This window comes from Perca fluviatilis, chromosome 5, assembly GCF_010015445.1.
Source record: "Perca fluviatilis chromosome 5, GENO_Pfluv_1.0, whole genome shotgun sequence".
NCBI lineage: Eukaryota > Metazoa > Chordata > Actinopteri > Perciformes > Percidae > Perca > Perca fluviatilis.
This window is the reverse complement of record NC_053116.1, coordinates 5,737,019-5,750,707: the sequence shown is the minus strand read 5'-3', so window position 1 is coordinate 5,750,707 and position 13,689 is coordinate 5,737,019. Positions and strand designations below refer to the sequence as shown.

At 40.3% G+C, this 13,689-nt stretch overlaps 2 protein-coding genes across 3 annotated transcripts; one reads left to right on the top strand and one right to left on the bottom strand.

The window, feature by feature from the left end:
* Window positions 1-475: 475 nt before the first annotated feature.
* Window positions 476-3,499, bottom strand: npbwr2b (neuropeptides B/W receptor 2b). Its single transcript, XM_039799469.1, has 3 exons — window positions 3,354-3,499; window positions 2,498-2,918; window positions 476-2,330 (listed from the first exon to the last, which is right to left on the bottom strand). Exon 3 carries the CDS (start codon window positions 1,828-1,830, stop codon window positions 811-813), a length of 1,020 nt encoding a protein of 339 aa, XP_039655403.1. The 5' UTR covers window positions 1,831-2,330; window positions 2,498-2,918; window positions 3,354-3,499; the 3' UTR covers window positions 476-810.
* Window positions 3,500-8,754: 5,255 nt separating this feature from the next.
* LOC120559579 lies at window positions 8,755-12,387 on the top strand. 2 transcript variants are annotated; one of them, XM_039801403.1, is made up of 8 exons: window positions 8,755-8,785; window positions 8,903-8,990; window positions 9,074-9,208; window positions 9,843-9,937; window positions 10,081-10,410; window positions 10,490-10,655; window positions 10,747-10,871; window positions 12,023-12,387. In XM_039801403.1, exons 5-8 carry the CDS (start codon window positions 10,261-10,263, stop codon window positions 12,344-12,346), a joined length of 765 nt encoding a protein of 254 aa, XP_039657337.1. In that variant the 5' UTR covers window positions 8,755-8,785; window positions 8,903-8,990; window positions 9,074-9,208; window positions 9,843-9,937; window positions 10,081-10,260; the 3' UTR covers window positions 12,347-12,387. The 2 variants fall into 2 exon arrangements, with proteins under 2 accessions (XP_039657337.1, XP_039657336.1); XM_039801402.1 differs by having other exon boundaries at window positions 9,695-9,937.
* Window positions 12,388-13,689: the final 1,302 nt, after the last annotated feature.

Below are 13,689 nucleotides of genomic sequence, written 5' to 3'. Positions count from 1 at the left end.
AAAGCCCGCTGCGCACCGTTTCACAGCCTTCTGAGTAAACACGTCATTCATCCAGGAAACAGTAGCAACAGAAAGCACACAGTTTTGAGATTGAACGTGGCCCTGGACTCACAAAATGTTGTGATGTTTTCCTCTCTTGACGCTTTATTTACAGTAGGCTTAAAGTAGGGATAGAGCAATTATCATCCCTGGCCGATTATCGGCCCACGTTTTTTGGTAGTGTTTTATTTGCCTGATAACTGATAAAATTAATGAATTAAAAAGTGGTCTACTTTGGCTCGGCTACAGCTCGTGTCTGTCCCTCTTCTTCGGTTTCACTCACCACTTAGTCTGACTATCTTTTACTGGGTATTATGTTGAAAGTTTCTAATATAATAAATAATTGCTTAAAGCTTTTAAACAAAGTTTTGTGTTGGAGTATGTAACATTCCAAAATCTTAATTTTGACTTAAGATTTTCATTTTCACTGTATATGCATATTTATTAAAAAAATCGGTTATCGGTTTCATGAACTACTAATAATCGGAATCGGCCTTGAAAAACCAGTATCAGTTGATCCCTAGTATAAAGCATTTATAGATGGGTTTTTGTCACAGGATGCTGTGCGGTGTTTACAGACATAATCTTATATGTTTGCTGTGTATCGAAGATAAATGAAAGATTTGCTATCATGTGCAAACAATGCGCAAGGTTGCCTAGTGCAGCTTTAACAAAGCGAACCAAATCAAATAAAAAATTCATCACAGTCCATGTCCTCGCTCAGCAAGTCTCTGCGGACTTCTGCGACAGGCTTTTCCCTGGGTCGTACATTCAGGCCGGTCTACATTCCAACATTTTCTTGAAGGCTTTCCGGAAGCTATCGTCCAGGAAGGCGTAGAGGAACGGGTTGAGGCAGGAGTTGGCGTAGCTCAGGCTGGTTATGAAGTAGGAGATGCCAATCAGGAGCGGCGTAGTCCGCAGGTCTGTGGTCAGAGCCACGATGGTGCTGAGGTGGAACGGCGTCCAGCAGAACAGGCATACGGCCAAGACGATGAACACCATGATGGTGACTTTCTTCTTGGCTTTGTCCAGCGCCTTGGCGTTGCTGTTGAGCCGCATGTTCCTCAGCTTGTAGAGCATCATGGTGTACAGGATGCAGATGGTCGAGACGGGGATGGCGAAGCCCAGGATCAGCGTGTAGATCCGGCTTGCTTTGAACCACAAACTCTCGGGGCTGGGGAAGCTGAGCACGCAGCTCTTCCTGCCATCGTTTGGGTTCATGTAGACGCCGGCGAAAACGCTGAAAGGCAGGACAATGAGGATGACCAGGATCCAGACGCAGAGCGAGATGATTTTGGCTGCTCGGTAGGTGCGGTACGGCATGCGCTTGGACCTCACCGTGGCCAAAACCACCAGGTAGCGGTCAATGCTCATAACTGTCAGGAAATAGATGCTGGAGAAGATGTTGTAGTGGTCGATGCTCAGGATGACTTTGCACAAAACCTCGCCAAAAGGCCAGTAGTGCAGCAGGTGTTCGGCTATGTTGATCGGCAACACCAGAGTGAACAAGTCGTCGGCGATGGCCAAGTTCAGGATGAACATGTTGGTGACCGTTTTCATCTTGGGGGCTTTGAGGATCACATAGATGACAGCTGTGTTGCCTGTCAGCCCCACGGCACAGATTACAGAGTAGATGACCGGTAAAATTATGTAAAGGTCAGCGTAGAAGTAAAACTCAGACGGAGGAGTGCAGTTCAGGTCAGTGCGGTTGCCTGACGCAAGGGAGTAGAAGTCCACCGAGTCGTTGCAGACTGGCGGTGGCACACCACCAGGGATGGACACGTTCTCCATGTTTTGAAGACGCACTAAGAGTCTCTGAGCATTGTGGGATGAAAAGAAAAAAAACCTCTAAAATTAGGAAGGGAAAAAGTGAAGAAGGCTGCTTTGTGCCGATGAGCGTGGGTTGCTGCCCAGGTCTACTTTTAATGTAAGATGTGGATAGGAAATAGCAATCTAAATAAATGCTTTTAAAGAAAGAGTGCCTTGGACCTTTTGTTGTCTTTTAAATTATAAATATTTTTTTTAGAGAAACAGTGTATTGGACTTAGTTTTCAGACATCACATGAATTTGTCATTGACCCTTAAAAGTTAATTATGCACAGTTCAGCAAACAAAAAGGTCAAGTTAAGGTGTGTTAACCCTCCATTACATCACTGCAGAGTAGAAAGAAGAGATCAGTCTTTCCTCTTTTCCCAAACTGAGGTCCAGGGACCACCAGCAAGTCACTAAGAAGGTATCTGCAGGTCCACTAGTTCATTCAGGGTCAGTAGTTTCACAGATGCTTGTAGTTTCTGGGATGTTATGTAAAAAAAATAGAGAAGATGTAAACTGTTTCCATGCCCTCTCACCTCCTCAAACTCACTGCACAGTTACAGTTACAGAGTGTGATGTGAGAAAATCATATGCATAAATAATAATCCTGTCAGATGTGTTTGCTGTGGAGGAAAAAATATCTCACCCACGGAGAGTTGGTCCGCGGTTAATGTGGAATCTGTTTGGTGTCCTCGGTGTGAAAACGCTCCGGACGCTCTGCCTCACGCTTACTCAATAAGCCACCCGCTGTCAGCTTTGTCAGGGTTGATTATTCATTTCCAGTTCAAAAAATGTGACACTTTGTTTAATCTCCACTCGGGTTCCTTCCTTCACTTTTTCCTTTTCGGATCAAGTCTGCCGATGATGCGTTTTGTTTTTCCTTCCCCTCCTCCTCCCTCTGACTCTGTCCTCCCCCGGTGCTGGGATTTTAAACGAGTATTGAAAAAGGTTGACAGTGTCCAACAATAAGGTTTAACGATGGTTATGTATGGGTTCCTCCCGGTGCTTCGTGGGCGCTCTGGAGACGGTGCCAGGCTTTTTTACGCACGAGTGGCGCATCCCAATACCTGGACAACAGAGAGATGTGCACATTAATTAGTTGCCTTGCACGCATTTTAAACATCACCGGAGATAGAGCGAATGTAGTGCAACAGGTGCAGCTTTTACTGCCAATAGCCTTCAATCGATGAAACACTAAGTGCACAGTCGACAGGCAGAACTGGATCACACTTTGAAAGGCTAACGTTGTTGTTTTCTCTTTCTAAATGACATGCATTATGAATACCATACCACACGCAGAACTTTAGCCTTTTAATTCAGATTTAAATTTTAATTCATAGGTCTGGTTTTCAAAGTAAATGAACACGCGTTTGTTTTCTTAATTCATTCACAATATCGTTAAAAAGCACCAATAAAGTACATGCATGCATTTTAACCATAAAATACTTGTGGAACCATATTCATATATTATCAACTCTCAAATGTAAGCTTAGAAGACTTACTGTATATTCAGTCGACACATAAAGTATTTCACAGATATTTCTTAGTGCGTAGAGTGGGTTCAGGCGGGTTTACCGTCCTCTGTGTCCCCGGGTAGAGTCCCTCTCCTCCGGTCTTACCTCTGTGTGAGACGTACTGCTCTCCAGCCTCTGCTCCGCGCTCTCTCTCTCTCTCTCTCTCTCTCTCTCTCTCTCTCTCATCCCTCTCGCTCTCCCTCCACCTCTCTCTCTCCTTTCCCCCTCTCTCCCTTTCTCTATCGCTCCCTCCCTCCCTCTCTCTCCCTCTTCTCCCTCTCGCTCTCTTGACTTTAATTGTGATAAAGAGATGAAGGATGTTGATCAGTTCAGTGTGATTTGGGCCTATGGTGATGTGTTGTGCTCTGTTGAATGAGACCAAGTAATTTTTTCTCAGGAGTTGATGTAATTTATTGATCTTTTTTAAATGTCTATATATGTGTATTTATTGGCCAGTTGTTGGAAAATAGATGTGTCATTTTGTAAATAATGAGTTGGAGCATTGATAGAATAAAGTTCCTTTAAAAATCTCTCTTTCTCTCTCTCCATGCTCCTGGCAGGCAGTGATATCATTCCGAGGTATCCCTGTGTGTGTCAATCATGTTGTCAGACCCTTTAAATTCACTGATTTGTTAATGTGAATTCAAGGAATATATTAAATCTCTCAAACTTATAGACACTAAAAAAGTAACAAAACTGTATACAGTGAACCTTTTGAGGAATAATCAGAACCAGAATCTGAATCTGAATCAGCTTTATTGGCCAGGTTTGCGTAAACATACAATGATTTTGACTCCGGTTAATCTTTGCTCTCAAAGTACAACGCTCACTTAACATATAAAGAATAAAAACAGAAATGGCAGTAAGAAATCTAAAAAGTGTTAAGTGTACAGTGTAACAATACAATATAATTTACAATTTTAACAAAAAAACAACAAAGAGAGGGAAGGAATAGTGCAACATCAGTCAGTATAGAGATTTTATGATTTAAATATGAATACAGTGCAAGGCAGATCAGTGTGCAATGGTAATATATTAATAACAATATTGTAATTGTAGGATTGAAATAGACATGAGGTAGATGAGCAGAACAGTGATGATTGACTTTGTTCAGTGTAAGGGTGGGGGCTATTTCTGAGTGTTCAACAGAAAGACTGCTTGGGGAAAGAAGCTGGTGGCGCGCGACATCGTGACGTCAAAATGACGTAATATCCGGCAAGCGCGTCCGATTTATGGCGCGCGAGCCGAGGTCACGGACGGCTCTTTTTTTTTCAGATGCGCGCGACAAAGCGGAAACAGTAGGCCTGAATGAGTTCGCCGATAACCGGATGCCAGGACTCTCAGAGTGACTGCAAGTCTCTCTGGTAAACTTACTGGGTTAAGATGAGCTCTTTTATGGTGAATGAAAGGCTTGATCCGACGAAGTAGGTCATTGAATCAAATCGAAGTATTGACTGCAATGCTGCTGCCAGTTCTGCCGTTGTTTACCTTTTTCTTCTTCTCCTAGTCCGTAGAAAGGGCAACGTCGGTAGCCTTTGCTCATTAGCGCCACCGCTGTTCAGGAGAAGACTGCAGCTAGTTTCACGACCACCACGCGCAAGTATAAATAGTCACCGAGATTTCATGACGTCACATTTACATGCGCCAGCTCGGCTGCGGTTACTGTAAAACGGGCTTTAGTGACAGAGACGGAGGGAGAGCAGGGAAAGGACCATTGACATATATATAAAAAGAAAGGAAAGGAAAGACATGCTCTTAACGAATACGCTGAGTGTTTTAATAGTGTTAATAAATTAGTCTGTGTGGGAAACACTGATATAGCTGTAGTAAACAGGGGGAAAAAATGAACTTTAACCTCCTGTAATACTCCCGTTTTTCCCAATACAAAGAGTTGCTACTGACAGCTTGACTTGCATGCCTGCTAATTTTCACAGAATACAATCTAAAGTACAAAACGAAAATAACATTTGCCCACTGACCATCAGTCAGATATTTCAAATAAATATAAATATATTTGATTAGGCTATGCTGGGTTTCGTGGAAGTGAAAATGGGCTGTTTTAGTAATAGTATTAAGCAGTATGGAGTCAGGCTCAGGTCACCAATGACATATTTGGATTTGCCAAATTTTGCAGGATACTTGTTATACAGGCTAATTGCAAATATGACAGTGCATAATACAAAATCTAGAAAAATATAATGAACTGAAAATAGCCACTGATATTCTTTAATATCTTGTTTCCTGTAAATGTCAATCATTCTTAATCTTTGAAACTGGTGCATTGGCATGTTTAACTGTTGGCCTGAAATTTGTGTTGTATTTTATTTATTTTTTAACAAAGAAATGCTGGTTCAATTGGAGTGCATTGGTGTCCTGAAATGGGTTCGAATACCAGTTAAGAATGACAGCTACGATTACTTTCAGTTCATTCAAGAAGGTAAGTAAAACGGTAACCCACCGATTTTTCACATCACACCTATTATTGCATGCCAATATAAGTCAGTTCTTGATTATTAACAGCAAAGTGTATAAACCTCATGATTATGTAATGTAATTTTCTAAAACAGAACCAGACAGTTTATTTGAAGTTATTTCATCATATCATATAGATGTGGTTGTGGTGCTGTTGCCAAACTGCTTTTATGTGCATTACTGCCACCTTCTCGCAGTAGTGCATTACTTACAACCAGGTGTCTTATAGTCCAATGAGATAAAAAGGCATTTCCATGTATAGGCTGCATCCGAGTATTAGTTGCAGGGATGCAGGAATTTTACAAAATTAATGTATCAACTGTGGTTAATAGTTGGGAAATTACAGTAAGTGTTTTGGATCTCAGTTTCAGCTAAGTTCAACCTGCCAAATGAACCTGATGTGAACCTGCAGGACTCCTCAGGATTTGATGTAGATGCTGATATTTTTGATGAGTTAGTGAGATCTACTGCAGTATCTTTCAAGGTGTCTAATGAGGACTCTGGTAAGACACAGAAACGCAGACGCTTTTGTCCAGAGTGACTTAAAATTAGTACATCTGTCAATAGGAACAGAAACAACAATATAGCTATTGGTACAACTTTAGATGTTTGAGAGCAAATATGCAAGATCAGGCAACTGTGGTGATGTTGCCTTATGCAAAATATATTTTCCAACTAAAGTTAAATATTCTAAAACTGCCTCCCCTCCCCCTTTTCTTCCCTTAGCTGAGAAAGAGGTCTCTGAGGCCTCCTTCTGCTCAGATGAGGGGTCATTCTCACCCATTGAGTCTGTGAGGTCATTCTCATCAGTTGAGTCTGTGAGTTCAGGCTCCACTGTAATTACAGAATGCACCAAAGCACGGAAAAGGCAACTCATAGGTGTGATTGGCATAGGACAAAAAAGCAGGAAAATATACAGCGCACCCATGATGCGGCGACAGCACCCCCCCCCACCCCCCCAACCTATCCTTTTAGGAAGGCTTTATACCGTTTGTTTTTCTTTGAGATGTTTTCATTTAACTGTGTGGTCATTTAGAAGGCTTACTGAATGAATCTGCCAGACTGTCAACCTGCATGCTCAGCATGTGTTCTTTATGAGATGTGTAATAGTACTGTTCAGGCATGAAAACGGGTCAGGGGTGAAAAAGGTGAGAAGGATATTACCCCTCTGGGATGGTCCGGGGGCATGCTCCCCTGGAAGAAAATTTTAAATATTCCATATTTTAAAACATCAATCTGATGCATTTTGAGATGCATTTTTTGCCAACCAACAGTGTAATATTTCAATATGCACTCATTAAAGTTAATTTGACTGGCAAAACAGTTGAAGTCCTTCTGACATTACACAATAATAAAAGTCATAATTTTTAAAAACTAAAACGTTTTGGATCAATTTTTACTTCTTCCAACCATATGTTAAATTAAGAGTCAATCTGGATTTACATATTGCAATAATATCATAATCCTACAATGAAATCATTGGGAAAACTAAACTTAACTACTTTGGCCAGGTCATCATCAAACAACTAATAGTGGCTAAGACCTTACTATTTGAGAATATACAGATTTGTGTTGCTTTCTCCAAATACCTGAGGAAAAATGTCATTAGCACCACATAATAAAATTAACTGTTTTAGTTGAAAAGGAAGCTACAGAAATTGTGGCCAAGGTATTGTGTATATATACACAATTTCACATGATCACATGTTTTACTGTAGTTGTTTTTTTAAACTATTTGTCTTAGTCATTGTCACGTTTAACCCTTGTGTTGTATTGCCTTTTCCTTCTGGGTCAAAATTGAAAATTCATTTTTTAGTGCTTTTTTCTGGCCCGTTTGTCGCTTTTTTTAATTTTTAAAGGTTTTTGTCAAAAACGCTTTCAAAGCTTTCTTTATTCATGATCAATAAACCGAATTTATATGACATTATACCTATATTTTTTTTTAGGTAAAAAAGCAGAAATTATTAATTATTTTGACTAACAGTTAAGATCAGAGGATGTTGAGTGGATCACAGACTGGTGTATGTTAAAGTTTAGTCAGGATACTGTTTTTTCTTTTCATATATATATATATATATATTCAAATAAAATTGAATATAACAAACCAAAATTCAATGCAAGTTATCATTAATTATGCCTGCATATAACGTTGTATGGAATCCATAAAACATATCCATGCATCCATGATAATGTTCTGCAATTTGGTTGAAAGCCATATTTTTTATATAAAAAACTTTTTCAAAAGGGTCAAATTTCACCCGAGGACAACACAAGGGTTAAAAGTCCATATACCTTGAGGATACTTGAACATGTAGCTATTTACCACTTAAAAAAAAAATATGTTGGAACGTGAGGACGCTGACGTGAATATCGCCGCTTCACAATCCGCGAAATTGATATTTTGTTGTGTTTTCTAGTAAATTAAGTACCCTAAGTTTTAGATTAGGTGTTGGTCATTCAACACTTTTCTATCCCCTGCTGTGACTTACCAATTCTGGACTCTGTGCTGCTGCCAGCCTGTGTAGCGTAGCTACGTTACTCACCATCGATCAACTGTTAGCTTCAGCTGGCTAACGTTTGCTGTCAACCTCCCGACTAACTGTTACCGCAAACTATTGATCTAGCGAGGATTATCCCTTCAGACCACAGTGGACTTAAGTGGACTCTCCATCCAAACTCCCAACTGGACCTTCGTCTGCCACGACTGCCGGACTCTTTCAAGTACATGTAGCCTACTCCCTGTCTCCGCCGATCACTTGGTAGCTTTGAGATACCTGGTCAGCTGTCAGTTTACGCAAGCTAGCTTCTGTTAGCTTCCACCGACGGCTCGCCCAGCACATCTGTGTTCTCTGCATAGAGCTCTTTTTCCCGGCTTTGAAATTACGATTCCTACGCCAAGACCCGCCCTTCAATCACTACTATTGGCCAGACGGCGTCCATTACGCAAGGTAACGTAACCTGATTTGTCCAGGTCTTATCCCCTGACCAATCGACTATCTACCTTAATAACCTTCCAACATTTTGTTTTTGCGGATTGGCATGATTTACGAGAATCTCATTTTCAGGTCGGAAAAGCCGGATTTCCGGATTTATCCGGAAGAATCACACCCTTGACTGGTAGAAGGACCACCTGACAGTTAGGCTGTAAAAGATGTAAGTTGTTCTTAGGTTGTTGGTAGAATGTCAAACCATTTTCAAAATGCATAGCAAGCTAACATGCAACCTCTATATTACAGATGGTCTACGTAGCTCTACATCAAAAAACTGGGGGTGAAGACATATTCAAAGAGTACAATGCGACCAAAGGCCTTTCTGATCAAACAAGAAGGAAACTCGTCAACATCCTGGTGGCAGATATGATTGAGTCATGGGTAAGTTAAAGATGCTGTGTAAAATGTTAATGAAAACAGAATACTATTATTTACAAATTATGTCAAGAGGAAAAGGTTTATTGTTTTTTGGAAAATAGATTTAATTTTGAATTTGATGCCAACAACACGTCTCAAAAAAGATGGGACATGGCCTTTTTTTTCTGGATCCTCTGAATATTTTCATGATATTATGTACTGTAGATGATGAAATCCCAAAACTTCTTCTCAAGTTCATGTTAAACATTCTTATATTGTTTCATTATTTGGCCACACAAAAGGTTAACCTTTACCTCCAGATCTGCACTTCTGACAGACTTGGATGCTTTTTTTTTAATACTCAGTCATGATGCCAGTTAACCTAATTGTGAAATGTTCCTCCTTTTGTTGTCTATATTTAGACAACTTCATCAACCAAATCAAAATGTGCTTATATTTTCCATGAAATAGTCAAATTTGTATTTGTCAACATTTATGTCCTTTTTGCAGCAACCTTTTAGGAATTGGGGTTGTATGGTCTACTTCATAACTGAAATACTTGTCAAAATATCCATTCTCTGTTCTCAAGCTTTTACACCAGCCATGTTAAATTTATTTGAACTACATTTCAAACTGACCCTATCTTGCTATGGTGTAGGAGGGTCCCACCAATCAATGTCCGCGTGACCTATGCCCTTGGAATAGTCACCCTTTTCCCCCAATTTGAAGGACACGGCTTCACCAACTGGTTATGTGAGTATTACATAACAGGAACCCCTCATTTAGTCTAATTTGTATGTATAGAGAGAAGCCGTATTTTGAGGTCCTGATACAGACACCAGCTTTGATGGATTTTAATATTGACAGTGCGTCTTGTCTGTTTCCTCGTCTGACAGGAACATTACTACAATCCTCACAGTGGCCAAGGTTACCTGGTTTACAGATTGAAAACGGTTCAGCGCAATACCACAAGTGACTTCAAGAGGAGCTCCAAGTCTGCTGAACAACATGGCCCTAAGACCCTGCGTGAGACATCAACATCTGAGCAGCTGTCAGGTGATGAATGCAGAGAAGCGATGTCAGTGATGAAGCATTCAGCGGACCAACCAGTCATTAAGGAGAAAATGAAGGCAACCTTCAAGCACCGTCAGAGTATGCTACACGATCCAGACCAGTCTTCAGGCATCCTAGATGTCTTCCCCCGATTCTTGGATACACCAGGCTTGGTAAGAAATATAGAGACTAGCTTGATGTACTAATTATTAAATGGGTTAAATGTTTTGACATGGTTTCTGTCTGTGTTAGATTAACCAAGACTTCACAATGCTATTTGGAGAAGACGTCCCGGGCAAGTTTATTGCAAAATGGCCAACGTTCTACAAACCTAGGATTATCACTGTCTGCAAAGGCCTTCGCCCTGGTACTCATGTGGATGACCTTTGGTCTGCTCAAGAAGAATCGAATGATTACGGTAAGTGTACACGGATTGTGTTTGCCAGTGTTCTTCATGAGCTATGACTGTATACTCATGGGATGTGGGTGTTGTCATACTAATCCACTAGGTTGGGACAGTGACTTGGCAGCTATCCTCCTGCTCGTTCATCTCTTGCCTCCAACCGCAAAAGGACAAAGACATGGGAAAATCAGTGCCACTGAAGCTACTGACCATGTGGTCAAGTTCATGAAGGTACTTTCAGGACATAGATGGTGACTGAATGTTGCCTCACCTCTTTGAACACTTAATTGACCCATGATTTGTCACTTTCTTTGTCAGCCGTGTGTATCTCCCCCTCACAGCAGTTAAAGAAATTAGCTTATTCATCATCTCCCCCAGAGTTAGATAAGATGATACATACCCCTAATGTCTCTATCTGGCAGTAACTCAGTCTGACACACCCACTATTAGCCTAGTTTTGTATGGCTTATTGAGGTGGGCAGAAGCAACAAGCCTTATAGCTCTCAAAAGTAACAAAAGAACTCCAACATTTCCCATTTACATGTTGTGGCTTGTAGAGTTACAACATAAATACCAATGTAAAAAGAGACCTAAGCATTTTATAAGCATATACTGTACATACTTGGAACTATGTTCTCATTCAGGCGAAGCACTATTAATCTGGTGTTACTTCTGCAAATCCCAAGTAGCAGTGCTTTGCCTGAATGAGAATGTAGTTCCAAGCATGTACATGCTTAGAAAATAGCTAAGTATCATTTCACAGTTAAATTTGTACACACTGTAATTATATTACAGTTATATTAATTATATTAGTCACATTATGCAAACAGGACAATGTTGGTCAATGAATTAATGCTAATTTAGGCTAATGGTGGGTGCATCAGACTGAGTTACTGCACGCACAGTGACGAGAAGGGTATGGATCACCTTATCCAACTCTGGGGGATAACATTTAAAATATTGGCATGTTCCTTTAAAAGAAAACTCTTAGTGAAAGATAGGTAGACATGGGATATTTCATCTTGTTTAATCCATCATTCAATTTTCATTGTATATATTTTAGGGTTGCAGTCTGGTGACCAAATGGTTGAAGTATATTGTTTACATAAAACTGCTGATAAAATGATTTGGTGATATTTTATTCACTGCTGTGGTGGCATTGTAATCCAGGAGGCCAAGATAATATGAGATAGTTTTTTATTATTTTTTTATGTATGCTGACCTTGGTTGAATGGACATTCAATAGATCCCAGAAAGCTCTGCTTTTAATGTGCCATGTCATTTAGAGGTGTTACCTGCCTATCCAGCTAAATTATTTTTCTGCCTATTTGGTGTGTAAACAAACAAAATACTGTTCCTAATTTCTCCTCCAACACTTTTAGGTGGGGACAAGCATGGTGACATTCCTTGAAAGAGTTGGATCAGCACAGCCCTTCCTCCTCTGTGTTGGACAAAAGAAGAGTAGTATCCAGAAGTTTTACGTCATCCTCGATCAGAAGGCCATTCCCTGCGTGGCGCAGACAGCTGTGGCTGCCTTCGACGAACTGTTTAAGGCCCACTTCGTCTTTGCTGTATCCTACGATGAGGCCTTGTGCAACTTCTACACTTTCCTTCAGACTACAATGTATGGGATTGACGTCGGCACTACAAAAGAGAGTCCACGGGTCAAGGAAATCCGGGCAAAAGTTGATCATACTGAGGTTTGAAAATGTTCACCTGTTACATTTGCAAGGTACAGCACAAAAGTTGCTCCATTTTTTTTCAACATTTGAAGTTCAGTAATGCTTTGTACCCAGGACGCACATTGCGTTTGAAATGTGGCGAGAATGGGTGTTCTTCTGTTTTTTACACATATTGTGGATTCAACAAATATTTATTGAAAGTACATGGAGACTGTGTAGCTTCAAGTTCTGTTCATCCTTTGGACAATGTTGACAGTAATGTTTGTGTTTCTGATCCACTGCCAAGTGCAGTTTCTTTCGTCAGTTACCCAGCTCCTCTTGAAAAGAGACAGTTACTGGATATGTGTAGCTCTATTGTCGCTCAAGTGCAAGCATCTGGAGTCTCTGAAAGTACTGTGCAGTCTTTAGTTGGTTCAATGGAGGAATTTGTAAATGACGTCCATGTCCAAGCACAGGACACTGTTCTTAAATGTCTTTCATCTGAGGTAACTGAACAAACTCTACATAAAGTTAAAGACTGTTTTGAGCAGCTTGAAAATCCATTTTCATTCCTCAATACTGAAACTAAGAGGCAAAGACATTTTGAGAAAAAATGGAAAATCGTTGAACCAGTAGAGCATGTTCTTGGTGTGCGTTATGATTTACGCAAGGATAGAACTACTGGTGTATACAGTCAAATTCCTGTTAATGACAAATTTTGTTTATGTGCCTATTTTGGGAACTCTTGAGTCAATGTTTACCAACCGGGAACTCAGCAACTGTTTCCAGCAAGTAAAGCATCATGAAGATGGCATTTTCAAAGACATTAATGATGGTTCATATTTAAGAAATCATCCATTATTTTCACAGCAAGAACATGCTCTTCAAATTCAGCTTTATTATGATGATTTTGAAATGGCCAATCCGCTAGGACCTAAAAAGGGAATTCACAAACTTGGCTGTGTTTACTTTATTTTAAGACATTTGCCAATGAAGCTGAATTCAGTTTTGATGAACATTCATCTTGTGGACTTGAAGAAGTATGGTTTTGATCCAATCCTACAGCCTCTTGTTCGTGACTTAAAAGCTTTGAAAACACAGGGAATCCAGGTGCCCTTTTCAGATACACCATTAAAGGGGTCTGTTATTCAGGTTACTGGGGATAATTTAGCTATGCATGGACTTTTTGGTATGGTTGAATCGTTCAGTGCAACCTACTGTTGTCGATTTTGTTTAACTGACAAAACACGTTTGCAGTCAGTCTTTCGTGAGGATGACCCAGACTTAATTCTTCGCACAAAGGACCTCTATTCAGAACACTGCAATGCCATGATACAAAATCCCACTCTAGTTCACTCATTTGGTGTTAAGAGAACCTGTCCCCTAAA